This window comes from Microcebus murinus, chromosome 22 (assembly GCF_040939455.1).
Source record: "Microcebus murinus isolate Inina chromosome 22, M.murinus_Inina_mat1.0, whole genome shotgun sequence".
NCBI lineage: Eukaryota > Metazoa > Chordata > Mammalia > Primates > Cheirogaleidae > Microcebus > Microcebus murinus.
The window spans coordinates 21,216,226-21,240,081 of NC_134125.1; the positions used below are offsets into that span (position 1 = coordinate 21,216,226).

At 54.1% G+C, this 23,856-nt stretch overlaps 1 protein-coding gene across 2 annotated transcripts; it reads right to left on the minus strand.

Annotated features, from left to right (window-relative positions):
- Positions 1–4,609: 4,609 nt before the first annotated feature.
- GAL3ST1 (galactose-3-O-sulfotransferase 1) lies at positions 4,610–22,703 on the minus strand. Of its 2 annotated transcripts, none has more exons than XM_012763919.3 (3): positions 22,528–22,703; positions 6,824–6,966; positions 4,610–6,065 (listed from the first exon to the last, which is right to left on the minus strand). In XM_012763919.3, exons 2-3 carry the CDS (start codon positions 6,955–6,957, stop codon positions 4,925–4,927), a joined length of 1,275 nt encoding a protein of 424 aa, XP_012619373.1. In that variant the 5' UTR covers positions 6,958–6,966; positions 22,528–22,703; the 3' UTR covers positions 4,610–4,924. The 2 variants fall into 2 exon arrangements, with proteins under 2 accessions (XP_012619373.1, XP_012619372.1); XM_012763918.3 differs by lacking the exon at positions 22,528–22,703 and adding an exon at positions 14,203–14,353.
- Between the last annotated feature and the right edge of the window lie 1,153 nt (positions 22,704–23,856).

Sequence of the window (23,856 nt, forward strand, 5' to 3'; positions counted from 1 at the left end):
AAAAGCACAAAGACATATAATTTCTTTTAACACAATTGAGCTCATACACTCTATACTGGTTTCTTTGTTGGTTTTTTGTAGTCCCTGCTACTCAGGAGGGTAAGGAAAGAGGATCGCTTGAGCCCAGGATTTGGAGGCTGCAGTGAGCTATGATGATGCCACTGCACTCTAGCGTGGGCAACAGAGTGAGATCCTGTCTCAAAACAAAACAAAATAAAACAAAACAAAAGAAACCAACAAAGAAACCCCCCCAGCACTCCCCACACCCACAAGCTGGAGCTTTAGCCAAAAGGGGCAAACTGGGGAACTCTCCCTTGCTCCTGCCCCGGTGCTGGCTCTCAGCCCCTCCCCATGGATCCCTGCCCCCAGCATCTCTGGCCCATCTTAAAGGTGGCTTCTGAGTATGTCCCTTCTCTGCTCCAAAGCCTCCCTTGGCTCCTTGCTACACTCAGGAGAAACTACAAATGCCTTAGCCTGGACTGTGAGGGCCTTCTCGTCCTTCCTGAGCTCATGTCTCCTGTTCTCCTCCCTCATCCCTTGCCTCTTCTCCATTGCCTTTCCAGCTCTTTCTTCTGCTCTTCCCTCTCTCTGGAATGCCTTTCTGGGACCCCCCTGCATTCCAGTGCTTGCCTCCCTCAAGGCCTGATTCAAAAGCCAAGATTTCCGCAGGTTCCTTTCTGATTTCCTTTATTTGCTGGGAAGTGCATCCCTACCCCTCTGGAATGGCACACCCCACTGTTGACTCCCATCTGCCCAGCTATTGTGATCGTGTCACGGGTCTCCCCCTTAACGGTCTGGTTCATCATGGTGCACGCCCACCCCAGCACCCACCACGGGGCATTGCGCCCAGTAGGTGCTCCAGGAGATCTTACCAAGGATAGGCAGGCAAGGAGGGCTGGGAAGGGCCACCTCTCCTTTTGTGGCTTCCCCACCTCTCCCTGGTGCCCTGGGCTGTGCCTAGCCTGCCCTGGGCCTGCCCACTCTCCAGCTCAAGCATCTCCCAGACGCCCTCCCTCTACCCATCCCTGTCACAACCCACTGACCTGTGTCCCGTCCCAGTGTCACACGAGTTTTCACACAATGAACTCATTCCTGCACATGCGTGCCTTGGATGTGTTGCCCTTCCCAGGGCTATGGGGCCTGGTCAGTTCCAAGTGTGCTCTGGGAGGACCTCAAGGGTGGAAATATCTCCCTCTCTTCCTCCTCTAGCTTCTTCCTTCCCTCCCTCCCTTCTTTCTTTCCTTCTGTTTTCCTTCTTCCTTCCTATTTCCTATCTTTCTTTCCTGTCTTTTACCATTTACTAAGAACACACTGTGTGCCAGGCCCTGGCCTCCCACTGGAGGCCAATGGTGCCCATGAGACCCTGTCCCTCCCTGGAGGAGCCCACTGCCGGCGAATTGAGAGACTAGCAAAGCGACAGTTGCATTCTGGTGAGAGGAGCCAGGAAGGGGGCAGAAAGGCACCTGTGGGAGCCCAAAGGACTTAGACCAGCCCAGGGGCTGGGTGTCAGGGAAGGGTGCCAGGAGGAGGTGGGGGGCTTGTTTTGAAAACACGCAGCTATGTTAGGCCTGCAAGGGAAGGGGCCTCACAGTAGACGGAACAGCCTGTGTGAAGCCACAGAGGCAAGAGCTAGCTTCTCTGCAAGGCGGTGGGGACCACAGAGACCTCCGGCTGCAGGTGGAGGACCGCTCATATGGGTGAGTCTGGGGGAGGGGTGCCAGGCGGGGTCCCAGTGAGGGGCAGAAGCGGGACCCAGGGCAGGCGCAGGGCATGGCCAGTGTATTAGTTTCCTGTGGCCTCCAGCCCTGATCCAGCCAGGAATGTCAGGGCTGGACTAGACCAAACTTGGCACCGTGGCGCCCTCTGCTGCCCAGGTGCCCCAAGCGCAGTCTGGCCCCCGCAGGCAACAAGCAGCAAAGACCCTTGGAGACTCCACAGTTTGAGCTGCAGAAGGGACTTCAGTCCTGAGGCTGGGGCAGCCCACCTGAATGGTGCCCTTGAGAGTCTGGAGCCCTGGAGCCCTGGCCTTGGCATTGGATCTACCTGGGTTTTCACCCTGCCTCTGTGGCTGTCTGACTCTGTGACCCTGGGCTGGTTGCTCAGCCTCTAAGTCTCAAACACCTCCTCGGGGGAGCAGGAGGGATCACCTGTGTGTCCACATGACACAGGGCTGGACACAGAGCTCAGTGCCTGGCAACTACTTCTTAAAATATTAATCATATTAATAGATGAGTTAATAACTTTAATGCTCTTAGCATAAACCAGGTAGATAGTAATTTACATTCCTGGCATCTACTGTCTGCCAGATTTGTTCTTCTTGGAGGGCAATGTCAACAACAATAATCAGGCCGGGTGTGGTGGCTCACAACTGTAATCCTAACACTCTGGGAGGCCGAGGCGGGAGGATTGCTCGAGGTCAGGAGTTTGAAATCAGCCTGAGCAAGAGCGAGACACCGTCTCTACTATAAATAGAAAGAAATTAATTAGTCAACTAATATATTTAGAAAAAATTAGCTGGGCATGGTGGCGCATGCCTGTAGTCCCAGCTACTTGGGAGGCTGAGGCAGGAGGATTGCTTGAGCCCAGGAGTTTAAGGTTGCTGTGAGCTAGGCTGACGCCATGGCACTCACTCTAGCCTGGGCAACAAAGTGAGACTCTGTCTCAAAAAAAAACAAAAACAAAAACAATAATCATAATAATGTAATAAAATATAATATTATTATATTATTTATACACATATAATCATAATAGGCATTCCTAGGCCCTTGGGTTCCAAGGACATATAATTACTATGGGATTCCTTAAGCTCAGGATATTATCATATTATACACTAAATTAAACATCTATCTTGTTTTATTCCAATAGGCAAGCATACATCTATCTTTGCTAAATAAAAGTGGGGGGAAATTATCTCATGAATTTGGGGTCAGTGCCATCTTTTCCCATGAATAGTCTTAGCAATTGTCAGTTTTTTGTTTTATTTTTGCTTAATTCTCTCCTTATGAATTAAATAAAGACTTCAAGGGTATGCTGCAAAGAACATTGTTTCTTGCCACACACACAAAAAACCCAGTATGAAGGTCGAGACAGTGGCTACAAGGTGTTGTGGGGTCAAACCTCTCTTAGGGTGACCAACTGTTTTGGTTGCCTCGACTGCCTGGGATGTGGGACTTTCAATGCTAAAGCCAGGACAGTCTGAAAAAACTGGAACAGTTAGTCAGGCTAACTCCTCCACACCCTGCTTGGGCTGGAAGCTCATTCCCGGGGTCGTGGGGGGCACCATTAACCTTAACCCAGGGAGGGGTTAAGATTATGGGTTTGAATTCTGGTTCTGGCAATTATTAGCTGTGTGACTTTGGGTAGGTCACTTCGCCTCTCTGACCTTTGTTCTAGTAGGTTGTAGATATTTGGACAAGGTGTGCAAGCACCGGGCCTGGAGCCTGGCACAAATAGGTCTCGAATAAAGATAAAGAGTCACTTGGTTGTGGTTTCTGCTATGGGCCTGCATGTCAGCGCCTAGTTGGAAGCCTGGAAGTCCTGTGTCCCAGAAAGGGCCCCTGTACCCCCGGGCACATCCCCACCCGGGTCGGCCACACCTGGTCTGTCCTAGTTGTTCAGTGGCCACCTTCCCTCTGGACATGAGTCCCAGGAGCACAAGGCCAACTAGACTGCTGTATGCAGGGGACAGCTCCGGGCTGGGGACATAACAGGGATTTGGTGGATACTAAATGTTTTTTGGATTAGTTAAATGGAATCCCAGGTGGAGGGGGGAAGCCCAGGGCTGCTTGAGTGGGGTTGGTGCACAAGCAACTGTGTGACACAGCCTTGGGGGAGGGGCAGTAGAACTGGGGCAGCTGGGGGCCGGCAGAGGTTCCAGCAGGGACCGGGCTGCAGGCACTGGACTTGGAAAGGATTTGGGGTCCCTGGTGTGAGTCCTGGGTCTGATACATCCTGTAACATGACCTCAAGCATGTCCCTTCCCTCTCGGAATGTCAGTTCCCACATCTGTAACACGAGATGATAATCGTGCCTGCCTCAAAGGGTTATTGCGAGGATTGATGCGATCTCACAAGAAGCCCTTAGCCTGGGCTCCACTGAGGGTCCCCACCTCTTGCTTGCTCTCCCTCTGACTGTCCTAGCTGGCCCCACCGTCCACCCACCCCCGCCCCTGCGCCAGTCCTCTCACTTTCTTCCTCTGTGATCTTGGCCAAGTGTCTTCCCCTCTCTGAGCTCCCTTCCTCCTCTCTAGCATGAGACATCAATAGTTCCCACGTGGCTGCGTTGTGGTGAAGATGCGGTAACACCCACGAAGCACTTACCTAGTGCCCTGCTCACAACCAGTGCTCAACACGGACTACCGGGGTACTCATTAGGGTGATCGCACACACATACACGTGCACGCATGCGCACACACATGTGCCTTTTGCCCAGGTCTCGTAGCTCGTGGGAGCCCCTGAACCACACGGGGCTTCGGCATGTGGCAGACACACGCGCCAGATCGCCTCGTCCCACTGGGCTCTGCCCACAGACACTCACGCGGGCACCGCTGTGCTCTCTTGGGGACCCCACCCCACCCCGGGGCCCCTGCAGTCACCACAGCTGAGGCTGATTAACAAAAACACAACATGAAATTCCTTTACTTCTGAGGTCTCTCCTTTAAGGGGAGGCAGGAAATAGAACATTCTCTTTTTGGAGGGAAGGGGGTTTAATAAAAAAAAGGTATAATTAGTCAAATACTGATCTCGGTTAGGCCCTCTCTGTGTGCTGTGGGCCTAGTCCTGGCTGGCTGCGTCCCCCTGCTAGCCCCGCCTCACCCCGGGGGTCCGAGGTGGCACCAGGAGGGGCAGAGGGAGGCCAGCACCAGAGGGGCCCTGCTCAGCCCCTCCCCGGGGAGTGGCGAGCGGGCCCCTGGACCGCAGGGATGTCACCAGTGCAGAAAATCCCGGATGAGCTTCCAGAGCTTGGTGACCCACAGGTTGGCCCCGAGGTCCACCAGGTACTGGATCTCGGGCGTGAGCATGCGCCGGCACAGCTGCGCGTGCCGCTGCCCGATGCTCTTCTTGAGGTTGTAGCCCAGGATGGACTTGATGCCCAGCGGCTGCCAGGGCTGCATGGCCGAGTCCTGGATGGCGGCGGCGTCCACGGCCCGGCCGCCGTCGATGCAGATGCGCCGCATGCGCTCGTTGGCTTGGCGCAGCGCGGCCACCTCGCGGGCCATGCGCTCCCGCCCGAAGGCCTCCACCTTGCGCCAGAAGCTGGCGTTGAAGTGGCGGTAGAGGAGCGCGTCCAGCATGTTCCAGGCCGTGGCGCGCCGGTACAGGTCCCCCGAGAGGCGCGGCACCGGCGAGTCGCGCCGGGCGTTGAGCTTGAAGTAGAGCACGTCCTCCAGCTCCCAGCACAGCAGGTCCTTGAGCAGCACCAGCGACTCGTCGAAGTACTCCTGCAGGAGCACCAGGTGGAAGCGGCGCTCCACCTCCAGGATGTGCTCCCGCACCCGCGGGCTGCCGGGGTCCAGGCCGCTGTCGTAGCCCAGGTCGAAGAAGAGCAGGTTGCGGAGGTAGTGCGCGTTGTAGCCGCCCGCGTCGTAGTAGCGAGCGGGGTCCCGCAGGAACTCGGCCAGCTTGTCGCGGCCCGACAGCTTCCACGTGAGGGGCACCACCGACCCGAAGTAGTGGAAGGAGGACTCGAAGAGGCGCGCGGGGTCGCGCAGCACGGTGATGAAGGTGGCGTTGGGCGGCACCAGGCCGCGCACCTCGTCGTAGTGGAAGCGCATGTGGTTGCCCACCACGTTGAAGCAGGCGCCGGGCCGGTAGTCCCGCACCAGGCTGCGGGCGAAGAAGGCCGGGTAGTCGAAGTCGTTGCGCCCGTTGGGGAAGGCGAACTTGAGCCGGTGCTTCTGGCCGAAGCGGAACAGGATGTTGAGCAGCGTGCTGCTGGCCGTCTTGTGCGTCTTCAGGAACACGATGTCGCGGCGCGGCTGGCATCCTCCCGCGGAGCCGTTGGCGGGAGTCACCGCCTCGGGCTCACCCGGAGCAGGAGAGCAGGGCGCTGCGGACTCCGGGGTCCTGCTGGGGACACAGCGACGGGGAGAGCCTCAGGGGGTGCTGGGGCCCTCAGGACTCAGCACCCCCGGGCCTGGTACCTAGAGAACAGGGTTGTTGGGGACATTGGTGGCAGGGAGCTGGGAACGCCTGGGCCAGTGGTTTGGGCTCTCTGGTCTTGGTTTCCTCATCTTGAGATGGGGAAAATAACAGGACCTTTTGGTGGTATTGGTGTGAGCTCAAAGTGACAAGGCACGCAGGCCTCATTCATGGCCACCGCCTCATATGTTTATCATGAATTAGTATTAGGTTGGACCACATGAAATTGCCATTTGGTAGGCCAGAAATGGTCAGTTATCAGCAATTTTCTCTAGTTCAACTAGTACCACCAACTAAGGGCACAGGCTGTACCAGGTCTACACTGAGCGGTCCCATGACAAGGTCGGATAGTCTGGAGGCAGGAGCCAGTCTGAATCCCGGCCCTGTGCCAGCTGGGTGCTCTTGGACAAGTCACCCCCTAGAGTGGCCCCGTTGGTGTCTTAGATGGTGGCAATCCCATACACACATGGTGATGCTTGATTCTCACGATCCAGGAGGAAGGCTCTGTTATTATTCCCAATTGACAGATGAGAACACTGAGGCCTACGGCTACGCAGTGAGTTCTGCCCTTCGTGGAATTTCTGTGTGGCATAGCATGGTGCAGGGTGGCTGCCCAGGATCACTGGGGCAGGTGCTCCAGTAAATGCCCGACCCACCCTCAACCGCCCAGCCGGGCCACTCACGTGGAGGCCATGCTGGGGTGCAGCGGGGGCACAGCGTAGGAGTACAGCAGCAGCAGGAAGCTGGTGAAGAGAGCGCCCAGCACCAGCCCCTTGGCCATGGACTCCCAGCGCCTCTTCTGCGGGGGCGGCAGCATCTCAGGCACCTGCAGGGGGCAGCATAGAGCGGGGATAGTCAGGAGCTCGGCCCCAGCGAGCACCCCCCCCCCCCCCAGGGAGCCCCTATGGCTGCCCCAGGCCTGGAAGCTGGGACCTGGGTTGGTCATCTCTGTGCCCCACCCCTCCAAGGGTCCAGACAGAGACAGAGACACTGGAGACAGACAATCACAGAGAAAGCGACAGGGATGCACACAGAGACTGTAGGTGACGCAATTCAAAGAGAGGCTGGGGGATGGGGCAGGGAGAAGGTTCTGCCAGGTTCTATTTTAACTTTTAAGCTAAGTGAGTACAAGAGTGTTCATTACCTTAGTTCTTATACCCTTTTGGGGGCTTCCTATGAAATACTTTTCTAAGTAAGAAGGAAAAGAAGACCCTGTTCCAGTGCTCTGTGCTCCCAGGCCTGGGCTCTCTGGGGCCTGGATCTGTCACCTTTCAGAAGTCCTAGCCAGGCCAGGCGCAGTGGCTCAGGCCTGTAATCCTAGCACTCTGGGAGGCGGAGGCGGGTGGATCACTCAAGGTCAGGAGTTCGAAACCAGCCTGAGCAAGAGGAGACCCTGTCTCTACTAAATAATAGAAAGAAATTAATTGGCAAATTAAAAATATATAGAAAAAATGAGCCGGGCATGGTGGGACATGCCTGTAGTCCAGCTACTACTCAGGAGGCTGAGGCAGAAGGATTGCTTGAGCCCAGGAGTTTGAGGTTGCTGTGAGTTGGGCTGAGGCCACAGCATTGGAGCCCAGACAACAGAGTGAGACTGTCTCAAAAAAAAAAAGAAAAAAAAGGCCCAGCCAGCTGCACCTGCCCCTGTGCTGCCCCTCCCACGGTGGACCGGGTGGGTTGAGGCTCCTTATTTTTTTTTTTTTTTTCTTTTCATTTTTCTCAGCCTCTGAGTCGGCACCGTTCTCCTGGGAGGCTCCTTATTTCTCCTCTGTGGCCCTCGTGCCCCTGGGCTTTGTAGGGGCAGCAGACGGAGAAACTGAGGCTCAGAGATGGAAGCAGGCCCAGGTCACCCAGCAGACCAGGCCTCTGTGCACAGATCCAAGGCCTCTCCCATTGCCAACAGGCAGGCTTGCCTACTTAAATTTGAATTTCAAATAAACCATGAATGGAATTTTTTTAGTATAAGTATGCCCCAAATATTGCATGGGACATAGTTATACAAAAAATTATTTAATCTTCAATTTTAACTGGGCGTCCTCTGGTTTTTGTTGTTGTTTGTTTGTTGCGGGGGAGGAGTGGTCCGAGGGTGACAGCCTATCGGCAGGGCACTGAGACATGGGCTGTAACAGGGCAGTTCAGGCTGAGGAACTGGAGTTCAGGAGAGGCCTGGGGCTTGGGGGGGCCTTAACCCCCTTAGCTGCAAAGCCAGGGCCCCAACCTTTCCACTCTAGTCCTGGCTCATGCTGCACTGGGTCCTGGGCCCCTGAGGCCACAGGAAGTCACACGTGCTGCCCCATGACTGCAAGCTGGCACATCATCACTGTCCCTGGGGGCAGAAGCCACACAGCCCGCTTGGGGGAAGGTCCCACACACTGCACCTTGGAAAAGTTCCCCAAGGCACCCACAAACTTCTTCCCAGAGAAGGGGTACTCCAGGCCCACCCAACCAGCTGGCACTAATGTCTGAGTTCTCTGCTCATGATCTAGAAATTTCTCCTCACAGCAAAGGACATGAAGACAAAAACTGCAGAGGAAAAAAATATATAAGAGGACTTTGAGGCCGGGCATGGTGGCTCACTCACGCCTGTAATCCCAGCACCCTGGGAGGCTGCAGTGGGAGGATCGCTTGAACTCAGGAGTTCAAGACCAGCCTGAGTAAGAGCAAGACCCCATCTCTAATAAAAATAGAAAAATTCACCAGGCCCTGTGGCATGTGCCTATAGTCCCAGCTACTCAGGAGGCTAAGACAGGAGGATCACTTAAGCCCAGGAGTTTGAGGTTGCTGTGAGTGAGGCTGACATCCCAGCACTCTAGCCCAGGCAACAGAGTAAGACTCTGTCTCAAAAAAAAAAAAAAAAAAAAAGAACACCCATTCCCTGAAGGTGTCATCTGTAGATGTTAAAAACAAACAAAAAAAAACAAGGCAAAGGTGAAAACACACTATGATCTATTTGTGTGAAAAAAGAAAGTTCTAGAACAAGATGCACCCCACCCCCACCCTCAATCCATATATGTATACAGGAAAATATACGTGCAGGCCTTGAAAAGAGCCAGTGGAGGGCAGTATTCTAAATTTTAACAGTGGTATCCCCTGCACAGCTCAGGAAGAGATTTAAGGGACTGTGTCTCTTAATTATGCATTTCTGTAACGGTTGCATTTTTAAAGGAGTATGTATTGATGTTTAATCAGAAAAAAAAAAAAAAAAGGGCAATATCAACCAGCCCCATGAGAAGCTCTAAAAAAGAAAGGCAATAAATTGTGTTTAACACATTTAAATAGCAAATCGCAAAGCTTGCGAGGTTGGGTAAATGGGCCAGCGTGTTTGGGCTTCGAGGGTCCCCAGGAGGGGATGAGACCTCAGGCTGCAGAGCCCCCAGGCCTGTGTTTCTGTCCAGTGTGGTGACTTCAGTCACGCCCTGTGGAGTCTCCATTTCTCATCTGTAAAATGGGGAAGCTGGTCACCCCTCTAGCTGGGCTCTCAGGAACTTTCCTGAGATGGAGCAGTCGGGCAAAGCCACCAGCACATCGTTTTCTCTACTGTATCCTTCCTGAGCCCCTGGGGGGCCTGTCCCCCTGGCCCTGAACAAGGTGTGGCCTCTGTCCCCCCCCCCCCAGCACAAACCTACCCCAGCCTCAAGGGACCTTGTCAGCCTCCTGTTTACAGGGACCCAGCAGAAAACAGGACAGAGACCCAGGGTAGGCTCCGAACCCAGAGTGACCCTGGGCTTCAGTTTCTCTGACTTTAAAATCTGGCCCTCTGCAAATCCCAAGGGCCCGCCCCTGCCCCGCAGCCCCACTCACCAGGGTAGTTTCCAGAACTCTGGGAGGCTGCAGTGGTGGAAGTTCTGGGGTCCCCAGGCCGGGCAGTAGGGGGCAGACCAGCATCCTGGAGGCACCAAGCAGGCTCCCCCTGGCCCCGCCCAGGACACACCCCACCCCCTCATCACTCACTCGCTGCCTGTTCTCCCATTTGGGCCTCTTCACACCTTGCCAGACTCCTGCTGTGTGCTGCCCCCCACCAGCTGCTCAATCTTGGGCCATCCCACCCTCTGGTTTCATTTTTGAGCCCCTGCTATGAGCCAAGCAGGCCCTGAAAGGGGGCTTCTCCAGAGCATGTAACTGGCTCCACTCAGCGACACTGAGCAGATACCATCCCACCCCACTGTCACCCCCATTTTGCAGTTAGGGGAAACCGAAGCTCCAGGAGGTGCCATGACTTGCCTAGGGTCAACTCAGCAAGGCAGGGGCAGAGCAGGAATTGGAGCCTGGGTCTTCCGACCTCCAGTGCACTTCTTGCCTCGTCCACGGGGCCCCTGCCTGGAGTGTCCCATGCCCAGCCCCAAGCCCACAGGATGGAAGGAGGGAAAGGGTGCACAGAGAAAGTTCAAGCACAGAAGGAGGAGGTGTGGCCGGGGAGCTCTGTCCCAGGAGTGGGACAGGGTCTGGCTTCTCTGAACTTGGGTATGAAGCTCACCCTCTCTGAGCCTCAGTTTCCTCATGTGTACAATGGGTATACAACAGTGGGATCAAGGCAGACAGGGCCCTTTGTGGTCACAGGCAGAGCCCCTGGGTAGACTGAGGCAGGGGTAGACTGAGGCTGGCTGGCAGCCAGGAGCCTGGCTTGAGGGAAAATAGTCAGGAGGCCGTGAGATCCTCATGAGAGAATGCACGTGCCCTGGAAGCGACTAATACGTATGAATTTTTATCCTCACTACTGACCACGCCCGGCCCTGGCGCACAGGCATGCCGGAGGAGAGGTCTCCTCTGTGCTCAGCTGCACGACAGCCTGATGGTGACTCATGCCTGAGCTCTTTGTGCCTGGCACCTGGTGAATGTTTGATGAACAACCCCCCATGAATCTCAAAGTAGAACATGGCCAGGACTATGGGGCCTGGGCAGAGAGTATGGATGGGGACAAAGGTCCAGGCAGACAATACTGCGCTGACAGCCACATAGGAGACAGCCCCTGTGTGAGACCTATAGGCCAGGGTTATCCCTGTGAGCTACATGTATATAAAAGCCCCCATGAGTAAAAGTGTAAAATATGGAAGTCACGTGACAGACATACATGTGCAAGAGCACATGTGTATCACACATGTGAAGGCCACAAGAAGCCAGCACCTTGGGACCAGGGGTCCTGGTTTTCAATAGTTTCCTTGCTGTGTGTCCTAGGCAAAACTGTGCCCCTCTCTGAGTCTTGATTTCTCCTCCAAAATGATGATATAGGTTGAGTATCCCTAATCCAAAAATCTGAAATCCGAAATGCTCCAGAATCAGAAACTTTTTGAGTGCCGACATGACACACGTGGAAAATTCCACATCTGACCTTATGTGATGGGTGGCAGTCATGGCCGGACACCATGGCTCACATTTATAATCCTAGCACTCTGGGATGCCAAGGCAGGAGGATTGCTTGAGGTCTGGAGTTTGAGATCAGCCTGAGCAAGAGTGAGACCCTGTCTCTACTAAAGATAAAAAAAACTAGCCAGGCCTGGTGGCAGGTACCTGTAGTCCCAGCTTCCTGGGAGGCTGAGACAGGAGGATCACTTGAGCCCAGGAGTATGAGGTTGCTGTGAGCTATGCTGACTCCACTGCATTCTACCCAGGGTGACAGAGCAAGACTCTGTCCAAAAAAAAAGAAAGAAAGAAAGAAGAAAGAAAGAAAGAAAGAAAGAAAGAAAGAAAGAAAGAAAGAAAGAAAGAAAGAAAGAAAGAAAGAAAGAAAGTCAGTCATAATGTATTTTTGTGTGTGTGTGTGTGAGAGTCTCACTCTGTTGCCCAAGCTAGAATGCTGTGGCATCAGCCTAGCTCACAGCAACCTCAAACTCCTGGGCTCAAGCAATCCTCCTGCCTCGGCCTCCAGAGTAGCTGGGACTACAGGCATGTGCCACCATGCCCGGCTAATTTTTTCTATATATTTTTAGTTTGCCAATTAATCTCTTTCTATTTACAGTAGAGACAGGGGTCTCACTCTTGCTCAGGCTGGTTTTGAACTCCTGAGCTCAAACAATCCTCCCTTCTTGGCCTCCCAGGGTGCTAGGATTACAGGTGTGAGCCATCGCACCCGGCCCATAATGTACTTTAAAAGTATTCTGAAGTGAGTAATATTGAAAATATGACAGCACAAAATAGAAGATACAGGTAAACTTGTGTTTAGAAAAAAAAATGTATATCCTTAATACATATATTAGAAAAGGCTGAAAAAACAAACGATCTAAGTAGTCTCAAGAATTTAGAAGAGAACAGCATATTAAGTCCAAAGAAAGTAGAAAGAAGTATCGAGTTTCCCCGAAAATAAGACCTACCCATAAAATAAGCCCTAGCAGGATTTCTAAGCATTTGTACAATAGAAGCCCTACCCTGAAAATAAGACCTAGTGATGGACGTGGCTACGCAGCGCATCTGCACAACCCATGCATTTCGTTGTGGAGTGGTAAAGAAGATGAGCAGCCCTTCTCATCTGCCCCATCATGACAGCTGCCATCCCAGAGGTGACCGGAAAGGTGCGGGCAGCCCCACCAACAAGGTCGGCCCCCCGTCAGGTCCCGGCCATGCCGTACGGGCTGCAAGCTGAGGCTTTGAGGGGAAAATAACACATCCCCTGAAAATAAGCCCTCGGGTGTCTTCTTGAGGAAAAATAAACATAAGACCCTGTCTTATTTTTGGGGAAACACAGTAATACAGTTAAGCAGACATTAATGAATTATAAAAAAAGTATAATAGAGAAAACAATAAAAGGTAAAACATGTCATTTTTTAAAAAAAATGACAAAAATGAATAAACTTCTAGCAAGACTGATGAAGGTGGCGGGGTGGTGGTGGGGAGAAATACTTCACAAGTCACCAACGTTAGGGAAGAATATGAGCATATCACTAAAGATCCTACAGGTATTAAAAAGAATATAAGAGGCCGGGCAGCCGTGGCTCTGGGAGGCTGGAGCAGGAGGATCGCTTGAGCTCATGAGTTGGAGATCAGCCTGAGCAAGAGTGAGACCCCATCTCTATGAAAAAATAGAAAAATAAGCTGGGCATGGTGGCACACAACTGTTATCCCAGCTACTAGGGAGGCTGAGGCAGGAGGATTGCTTCAGCCCAGGAATTTGAGGCTGCAAAGAGCTATGACGACACCACTGCATTCTACCCGGTCTGACAGAGCGAAATTTTATCTCAACAAAACAAAATAAAACAAAACTGAACTACATAGGCTCATAATATGCAGTTTATTCAGCATCCCTAAGGGAAAAATAAAACTACCTTCAGGCTATGTGTCTGAAACTTCTCGATCTTAGGCATTTTATATAAGAGATTCTCAACCTTTAACCGACTGTCCCCACATTGCAGGGCGCTATGAGAATCCTCCGCTTTCTGGGAGGGAAGTGCCCAGCCCAGGGCTAGCACAGAGCTGACACTCACTGAGCATGGTCTGCCACCATTGCCATTATCACCATCATTATGATGCTCCCAGGTTCCCAGCCGTGGCCCCATCAAGGTGTGTGCCTGCTGGCCCAGGATGGAGGCTTGCAGGCACCTGGCAGCCAGAGATGCAAGGACAGTCTCAGGGTAGCCTCTGTCTCACAGCCTCCAGGCTGGAAGACAGAAAGGCAGGGAGGCTGAGCCTCCGAGAAGGCAAGGGCGCCCTTGATGTCACACAGCACAACAATCCGAGACAGGACTACAACCTGGTCTCTGCCCACAGTAGTGACAATGGCAGGCACTGCCTCCTCTGCCCACGGTAGTGACAATGGCAGGCACTAAGGACAGATGATCCTTCCTTGCCAGCCCACCCCACCTATTCCTGCCCCTCTGGATTATCCAGCCACATTGCCTCCGTCGTGCAGACAGCTGGCAGCAGGCCAGGCCCACCCATCCCCCTGCTCGGCTGAAATGATGCCATCCTGGGAGCAAAGCAGAAATAGGACTCGCCCCCCACATCGTGCACACAGGGAAACTGAGCCCAGGATGAGAAGCCTCTGGCCTAGAGGGCCGACACCGGGCGGGCCTCAGTCCCAGGACGTCCGACTCTCCCAGGGACCCCGTGCAGGGCACAGAGGAGACACACTCACCTCGGGCTGTGGCTGGCCACCCCTTTCCTCTCTCTGCCAGAGCCACGTCTGACTCCCCGGCTGCCTCTGCGGTCACTGGGAGACAGGAATGCTCCAATGACACCCAGCAGCGGGCTGGCTGGCTCCCTCCCACCTCGGTTGGTTTGAATATTCATGAGTTCCCTCCCTGGGGATAGCAGGTGGCTCACCCCAGCACCCTGCAGGTGGTGCCTGGCCCTCTGCCCTCGCTGGACAGCCCTGGGCGATCTCTGCCCCTCTGGACCCCAACAGCCAGGCAGCTCTTTCATCCAAGGGCTCAGCCAGGTTCCAAGTGTCCTTGGGCCAAGGACATAGCAACCGCAGAGCCCTGCAGTGAGAACAGACTCTAAGGCCACGTGAGGGGCAGGAACCAGGGGTGAGGAGGCTAATAGTTCCACCTACCACATCTCATTTAAGTCAAGCATCACTGTTACCCCACTCTCCAGGTGAGGAAGCCAAGGCTGAGGGAGGTGAAGTCACTTGTCCAAGGTCACACAGCTAGCAGACAGCAGACAAAGCCAGAATCCAAACACAGATTTGCCAAATGCCAGGATTTAAAGATGTTGGGATCAAAGCAGGGACCGAGGTTTACCCGACATCTGTGGGAGCCCAGAGGAGTGAGCAACAGCTCAGCCCGGAAGGTTTCCAGGCTGCAGAGCACCTGGCTAGGACTGGGAAGATGAGTCTAGTGACATTTCACTCCCTGGGCTCTAAGTGCTTCATCGAAGAAGATACAGCACCATGCCGGGCAGCCCCTGTCTGTCCTGCCTCCAGCCCTGAGTGAGAAACAGTGACACGTAGACACTCCAGACCAGCTTGGCGGGATTTGAGCTGATTCTTCCCGAGGCTTTGGCAGGAGAAGGCACTTCTAGGTGCCCTGGCCCTAAACCCCAGGGACCTTCAGGCTCAGCCCAGGCACGGGACTCTTGGGCTTTCTCAGCTTTGTCTGTGGACAGAGGGATCCACATGTGTCCAGAAAGGCCTCCTCCACCCGCCTTCAGCGCTGATGTGGAGCCCCATCCTGGACTACACAGGAGACTCTAGGGACCCAAGTGTCACCATCAATAATAATCATTAGTGTGACATTCACCCCACACTGAGCACTTTCATAGGGTAAGCAGCCACCAGACCCTCCCAGGGAACAGCAGGCACCTGGCATGTGCTCTGAGCCCCCCTTTCTTCCAAAGCCCTGCCCAGCCTGAGAGCAGCCCCCAAGCACCCAGGAAACGCCAGAGCTTAAACTGCCCCAGGGGAGTTCCAGAGTCCACGTCTCTCTGAGTGCCAAAAGCTAGAATCCGGACGTTGCACGGAGTTGTTTTGACTGTTGTTTTGACGTTGCATGGAGTTGTTTTGACTGTTGTGACATCCTAACGGCCTTTCTGCCTTCTGGGCTGAGTTAGCTTGATGGCAACTTTATAGGGGCGAATCAGGGCAGCACCGGCATCAAACAGCAGGTGCTGTGTTTATGAGCATGGACTCTGAACCAAACAGGGTCTGGTCCTGTGCTCGGGACTTCTCATGCATCATGTGCCCTCCTAATCCTTGCTGGGGAGTGTCCCCTGTTAGCTCCTGAAGTTTATAGTGGAGGGGTGAGAACCTCATCAAGTTCTTGGGCAAAAGGTGACGACCATGGGCAGAGTAACAAGCCACGTACAGCAAAGATTTCTAGAGCAGGACTTGTGCCTCCAGCTCCGCCAGAGGGGACTCTTCCCAGAGTATCTGTGACACTATCTTTGGTTGGTTCTCCCTCAACCAAAAAAAATTTTTTTCAATGATAAAAGCAGTACGTGCTCACTGGAGGGGAGCGAGGGAATCTCAGACAATACAGAAGAGTATAAGGAAGACAATTTAAGAGCCCAGTCCCAGGTTCGGTGTGGTGGCTCATGCCTATAATCCTAACATTCTGGGAGGCCAAGGCGGGAGGATCCCTTAAGATCAGGAGTTCGAGATCAGCCTGAGCAAGAGCTGATTCCCATCCAAGTACTAACCAGGTCCGACCCTGCTTATCTTTCTAGATCAGACAAGATTGGCTGTAGACCTATTTCTATATTAAAATGTTTTTTAAATAAATAAATAAAATAATCCCAATCCCAGAGGTCACCATCATTAAGGTTTTGGTCTTATGGCCTTTATTATGTTCAGACAAAAATTTAAAAAATAAAAAATAAATTAAAAAAAAATTTGGCCCAAGACTCCTTATATGTTTTCTGTCTATAGATTCTATGGGTGATGGCAGGGGTCTCTTTGGGGAACATATTTTAACTTGCTTTTTTCTCACCTATCAATAAATCATGAACATCTTTTTGAGACCATGAGAGTTTTATTTTTATTTATTTATTTATTTATTTTTTTGAGACAGACTCTCACTTTGTTGCCCAGGCTAGAGTGAGTGCCGTGGCGTCAGCCTGGCTCACAGCAACCTCAATCTCCAGGGCTCAGCGATCCTACTGCCTCAGCCTCCCGAGTAGCTGGGACTACAGGCATGCGCCACCATGCCCGGCTAATTTTTTGTATATATATTTTTAGCTGGTCAATTAATTTATTTCTATTTTTGGTAGAGATGGGGTCTCGCTCAGGCTGGTTTCGAACTCCTGACCTTGAGCAATCCGCCCGCCTCAGCCTCCCAAAGTGCTAGGATTACAGGCATGAGCCACCACGCTCGGCCGAGAGTTTTAGATTGATGTGTCCCACAGGTATTTACTGAGCGCCTGCCCTGTGCCCTGCACTAGAGTACACAGTACCCCATGCAGGGAGCTCGGGTTCACAATCTTAGCAGGGAGACAGAGAAGCCAAGAGCTGTGAAGGAGGACACACTGGCTGGGGCTTGCTAGAGCACAGAGAAAGCACCTGATCCAGCCCCAGGAAGGGGTTGCGGTGTGGCCTCAGGATTGGGGTAGGCGGCTCCAGTGGCAGAAGCTACAGTGTGTTCTCCAATTTCCAAAGGCAGTTCCCTTTTCCTCATGGCCCCACAGCCAGGCCACATTTCCCACCCCTCGCCCCCCACCCCACCCTTGCAGTTCTGTGTCATCATTTGACTGAATTTTAGCCAATGGGATATGAGCAGAATGATAGCTGATGAGGTTAGATGGACGGACCTTCTCTGTGGTCTCCTTTTCTTTCTTTCTTTTTTTTTTTTTTGAGATAGAGTCTCACTTTGTTGCCCAGGCTACAGTGAATGCCATGGCATCAGCTTAGCTCACAACAACCTCAAACTCCTGGGCTCAAGCAATCCTTCTGCCTCAGCCTCCCAAGTGGCTGGGACTATAGGCATACGCCACCATAACCGGCTAATTTTTTCTATATATATTAGTTGGCCAATTAATTTCTTTCTATTTATAGCAGAGACAGGGTCTCGGTCTTGCTCAGGCTGGTTTTGAACTCCTGACCTGGAGCAATCTGCCCACCTCGGCCTCCCAGAGTGCTAGGATTATAGGCATGAGCCATCGCCTCCGGCCATGGTCTCCTTTTCCATTGGCTGGATGAATGGGGCGGTCTCTAAGGATCTAGAGGTGGGTGGGGCCATGAGATGGGAGGAGCCTGAGTCTGCATCTGAGCCCACCAATATCCATTGGATTACAAGAATATGAAACTAAGCTGCCATTGCATTAAGCCTTGTGGAACTTGGGGCTTGTCTGGCACAGCAGCTAGCATTAACTAATTGTGCCCATTACCCTGAATGAGCCAGCCACAGAGAAAAGCACATGCATGCAAAGGCCCAGGGCAATTGAGAAACTAACAAATATTTGGCCTGGCTGGAGTGCCAGTATGTGTGCTTCTAAGAGGCTGGAGGCTGGGTGGGCAGGGGAGACCAGAGGCACAGCCAGAAAGAAAGCAGGGGCAGGAGGAACGTGTGGCCTCGGGAAGCCTGCTCAGGAGCTTGGCCGGGTTCCTGTGGGCAACAGGGAGCTCCAGAGGGCCTTCAGCAGAGGAGTGAGCACATGGGATTCCCACTGGACTGCTGTTTGTGAAATGAACTGCAGAGGTGGGGGAGAAGCGCAAGGAGCAGGCAGACCCCCTTGGTAGTTGTTACAGTTGTCCCGGAGTGAGATGATCTGGAACCACCTGGAGGCAGCATCTCTCCGGTGGGTGACTGGGTGTGGAGGAGGGGAGGGAAGAGTTCCTGTTGGGGTGACTGGCTGGCTGGGGCGTGGAGCTAGTCGCTGAGTAGGGGAGGCTGAGAGAGGGCCAGGTTGAGTGCTGGGGTTTGGTGTGAGATGTTGGGTTCCAGTTACGGCACGTTGAGTCTGAGGAATGTAAGGGATGTTCACAGAATGTCCAAAGAGCAGAGGATCCCCTGCCTGGAGCACAAGAGGGAGGTCTGGGAGAGACTGGGGGCCCTGGGCAGAGAGGTGGGACCTGAGGCCATAAGAACAAATGGAATCACCAGGGACAGGGTGAGTAAGGGGAGGAAGCCCGCCTTATGAGAGCGGAGCAGGGAAGAGTCCCCTCCCACCCTGCAAGGAGATAAGAGGGCAGCCAGGGCCACCATAGCCATTGGCTGCGTCATAGCCTACAGCATCACTGTTGCCCCACGGACCAGTCCCCCGCTGTCGCGCTTCCATGCTGTCCGCTCAGCCTGCACGGACAGGGACGGGGCTCCGGCAGGAAGGTGAGGGGGTGAGGGTTTCTCAGGGCTGTTTCCTGAAGCTGGAGGGGAATCTCACGGGGACACAGGAGGAGGCTTTAAGGGTGGAGCAAAAAGACTCTCCCTATGGTGTTCATGATGGTTCCAAGAGTGCCCACCCCCAGACCCTGCAAATCCACCTGTGGGAAAAATATTCGAGGAAGATAATCTAATGAGATCTGAGATGGGCACACGAAGGTCGCCGCTGCACTATTATTTATAGTTCCTCCAATGCCCCTGGATCCTTTATCTCCACTTTGCAGAGGAGGAAACTTAAGCTCAGATGGATTAAAAAGAATTGCCTAATGTTAAGCCTGGAACATACTGTGTCCAAAATGAACTTATTCATATAAAAAAAGTTGTACATTTGTATATGTGTATGAGGGTCTGAAAAGACACTCACCTGACTATAAACAGTGATTATCTGGGGAGGGAGTGGGGTCACTTATTTTCTGTAGTACATTTTAATTCTGTGATATGTATACCTACATATACACATATGCACAGTACACACACATACACACACAAATATACATATATATACATACACACAGATATATATGGCTTTTTAAAAAATAAAAGCCTGTATTAGTTTGAGGGAAAAAATTAAAAAATACAAATATTTCTATTTTGAAAAACTGCAGGCTGGCTGGAGGAGTGAAAAGTAGCTAGTCTGAGCCATGCCCCACCTTGCTGTGTGGCCAAGGCAGACACACTGCCCTCTCTGAATCTTGGGGTCCTAAGAAGGGAAGAGGCAACAGGGGCCTGGGACAGAGGAGGAGCTGGGAAGTCACAGCTAAAGGTGCAGTTGGGAGAAGTTGGCCCTCCCTCCGGGATTACTGAGGAAATTACGTGCAAGGATCCAGAAGTTTCCTCACTCTGAGCCTCTGGAGTGGGGTGCTAGAGATGGGGAGGACCACCCAGAGGGGCATTTTAGCCGGACCCCAACTTGCCAGCTCCCAGGACCATCTCCAAACTGTCAGCCCTGCCACCTGGTCCTATTGCCCCCTTGGCTGGACGTGTGGATGCCAGGTGATAGATACTAGGGCTGGCAGTTGAGAGGACAACGTTTTTGATGATTCAGAAAGCACCTTTTTGTCTCTCAGGGTCATTTGTCTCTGTCGTTTTAAAGGGCAGCCACACCTGTGCCCTTGACAGACCTTCCCGGTGTTGTCTGCTAGCCCCATGTAACGGGGGAAACTGAGGCTCAGTAATTTGTGGAAGCTCTTAAAGGCAAAGCCATAACTAGGAGCCATAGCTCTTCCTGCTACACTGCCTTGTCTAGGTAAATCATTACCCTTCTGGAGGGCAGATTCAAGTAACCCCAAAGTAGCTCCAACTGGGGAGTGGCAAATCACAGGTTCACCACACGCCAAAAATACTGAAAGCCCTCAGGGTGCGTTTGTTGGAGTTGGTAATATCATTCTCTGTACTTTATAACCTGCCTGCAATATTTTTTAAAAATATACACTTGTTAGCACAAGCATATGTCACAATTGTCAATGTTTTTAAAAGGTACTGAGCACCATGACCTGCATACACCCACACACCTCTCCACTCCTGAAGACTCCTAGATGCCCTGGTTACTAATCCCGCTCTACCACGCCCCAGCTAGGTGACCTTGGACAAGTGACATTCCCTCTCTGAGCCTCTGTTTCCTAAAAAATGGAGGTGCTTCGACGTTCTCGCTTGTTGTGAGGCATGCAGTGCCTGGCTCACGCTTTGTTAGCACCCCTGATTGTTATTATAACCCTAGTAATCCCAGCTGGTAGGGGAGACAGGATCTGTCCGTGCAGACTTTTGGAAGGCCACCCTCTCCATCCAAGGACCTGCCTAGGGTGCGACAGCAAGACAGTGCACTGCCGAGATCAGGTCCGAGGGTGCTCAAGCCATACCTGGTCTCTGCTCTGGCACTGGCAGGCAGGAAAGCAGGTATTCTCTGGGCTCCACTTCCTCCCTCCATCCCCACTCACCTGCAATTCCCCTGGGCACCTCTGCTCCATCCCCCCTTGTCTAGAGTGGTGTGGGGCTCCTCAAAGGGGTTGTCCACATTCTTCACCCAGTCAGAGCCAAGCCAGGAGCCCTTCACAAGTCTATGGCCATGCCAGTAATTCCACCATTTGTGCATCATTCCCCCAGGTTAATCATCGCTACTTTCAGTGGGTGGCACACCCAGTCCCTTAGAGCTTGGCGGGAGGGGCTGGAAGGGACACACTCATCCCTTAGTGGGTGACAAGAGGGCATGGGCTGGTAAGGGAAGGGGTTGCACAGGAAGCAGGCATTCTTTGTCCACAGGGAGCTTCCTCCAGGAAGGGCTCTGTCTGTGCAAGAAGCAGCGAATGGAACAGGCCAAGGTGGCAGCTGGGAACAGGGCTTCGTTGTCTCTGCTCCCGGGGTAGCAGCCTGCCCAGCCCTGAGTGTCAGGCGGAGCTGGGAGCCAGGGAGGCATGGGGGGAGGGGTCCTGAGCTGAGGGTTTGGGGCAGCCTAGGCAGATCCAAGAGGCTAGGACCCCAGAGGAGCAGAGAGGTCCTGGGCAGGACTAGGGGCCTGAGAAGGGGGCCAGGGCAAGACTCCTGTGACTTGGAGTCAACTCCACCACCTCTGAACTGTGTGACCTTGGACAAGTCTCTGAATCTCCCGGAGCCTCAGTTTCCCCCTCTGGATGATAGGGATAAGTAGCAACGCTTCCTTCAGAAAGCAAGGGACAGTGCAGCTTAGGAGCTGCTCCAGCCCAGGCTTGCCCTCCTGTGTGGCCCTGGCCAGGCCTCAGCCTCTCTGGGCCTCAGGTCACCCCCTCAGTAAAGGAAGAGGTTGGATACTCCCAACTGGACCAGGCGGTTCTCGACACCTCTCTCCCCTCTGGAGGATTTCCATGGCACCTGTCACCATGGCCACTTGGGGGATCAGGTATCAGACCTGCTGCCCTCTCTTCCCCTCTCCCTCCCCCTTCCCCCGGTGTGAATTACAGCAGCCAGATGTGTACCCATCACCTCTCCTGCTCTGGGCAGCTGGGGAGGGCCCTCCCCATTGGGAAGGGACCACAGTCTGTGCAGTGCTCTGTGCTGTTACAAAGTGTTAGAGTGGCACCACAGGGGCAGACCAAGCTGGACCCTCTTCTTGGGCACTGGCACAGAAAACCGGGGAACTGCCAGATTTCCTAGGGGACCACTCTGAATACAAGTGTTTTTCCCCGACACACCCCCAAGCCTCTCCCTGGTGGCCTTGCTCTCACTGGGGAACAGGTCAGGGCTTTGCCCCAGCAAGGGGAACCCATCCCTTTCCGTAGCCCCCAGCCCCTGGTCTAATGCCCCCTTTGGGGGAGGGCTAATGGGGAGAGGGGAGATCCTTGCACCTCCTCCCCTAGGGCTCAGGCCACTGCATCCAAGATTAATCATTAACACTCCCAGATCCAGCCCAGCCCCAGCAGCCTGCCTTCTCCTGCCCCACCCACCTCACCTTCAGGGACTGGGCAAGCTCTGGAAGGGGGGGCCAGGGGAAGAAACCAAGGGCAGCGTGAGCACTAGCCTGTGCCCTCCCTGGTCCCAGCCAGGCCACCCTTTGGCAGAGGATAGGAGCACCCAGACCCTGGAGCAGTCTGGGGTTGGGGTAATATGAGTGGGTCCCCAGCGGTAGACTGAGGCAAGGCGCAAACTGGCAGTGGGCGTTGGACCCCGGGTCATACCTTGTCCCTGTCCTCCTTGGGTTCAGCGTGGCTGGCTCGGCCCGGGCCGCGCCGCCCGGGCGCTCACTGGGCGGCGGGGCGCACCCGCCCGGGCCCCCAGTTCCGCCAGGCCTGGTCCATGCGCCCGCCCCCGCCGCCGCTACGCGCCCGCTCCGGCCAGGTGCGGCCGCCAGCCTGGCCCGGCCCCTGGCCCCGCGGCCAATGGGCGTCCTGGGCCCTGGCCCCCTCCCCGCCCTGGCCCAGCCCCTCTGCGCCCGCTAGAGACGCACAGAAGCCGCATTCAGTGCGCTGGAGCGCAAGGCTGCTGCCCCCGCTGCCGGCCCAACAAGGCCCATTTGTCCCCGACGCGCCAACGGGGCCATTGTCCCGCCACCGGCCCTTTGGCTCAGCCGAGCCCCCAGCCCGGGAGGGGACTCGAGAATGCCTGGGGCTTGGTTGGGGGTGGGAGGTGGGGGAGTGGAGCTCTGGGCCCTCAAGATCCGATGGAAGGTATAGCCTCCAGCTCTGGTCTGCGCGGACCTGGGCCAGCACATTTTGGGCACCCATGGGAATGAGGGAAGGCGCCAGGATCCCTGAAGGGAGCTCAGGCAAGAGACTTAGCTCCGCCTGGTTTTGCCACTGGAGGTCTCAGCTGGCCCCACCTCTCTAGGATGCCCATTTGGGCTGAGCTGGGCCGTCAGAGCTCAGGTGTCCCATCCAGGCCCAGGTTTTCCTCCTTCATCCCAGAGAAGCAGGACCAAGGATGGGGGACAATGCACACCCAGAGCCAGGAATTCTCAGCTCCAGCTGTGGGCAGCACAGGACCAGCTGGCCAGCCAGTGGGGCATGGGCCACGTCAGAACCCCACTGCCCCCGCCATTGCTGGGCGACTGTGGAATGGGGAAAATTCCACATCAGCATGGCTGCCAGGGATTTTCCATATCTGATGGGCCTGCTCCCCAACCATGTGGCCCCAGAATGCACATGCACTCAGGCAGGTCTGAGTTGTCTGTCCCCTGGAATTGCAGGCTCTGGCTCCAGAGATCCTGACCCTCTGTCCCTGCTCTGGAGGCAACCCACACCCCACAGCCATGGGCATGGCACATAGCCCTCTCCTCCCCTGCGCCGAGACACCCAGATGAGACAGGGTCCCACGACTTCTTTGCTCCCCAGGCCAAAGCCTGCACAAGCTCTTACCTTCTCCCCTGGACAGGACGGGCCTACAGCCACTGCCCCCCAAAACATCCCTGCCCACATAGCCAGTAAATGGTGAGAGGCAGAAGGCCAGGCCCACATGCCTAGATTTGGAGGAGCCCAGTTCCAAACCCACGCTCCCTCAGCCGGGCCCCA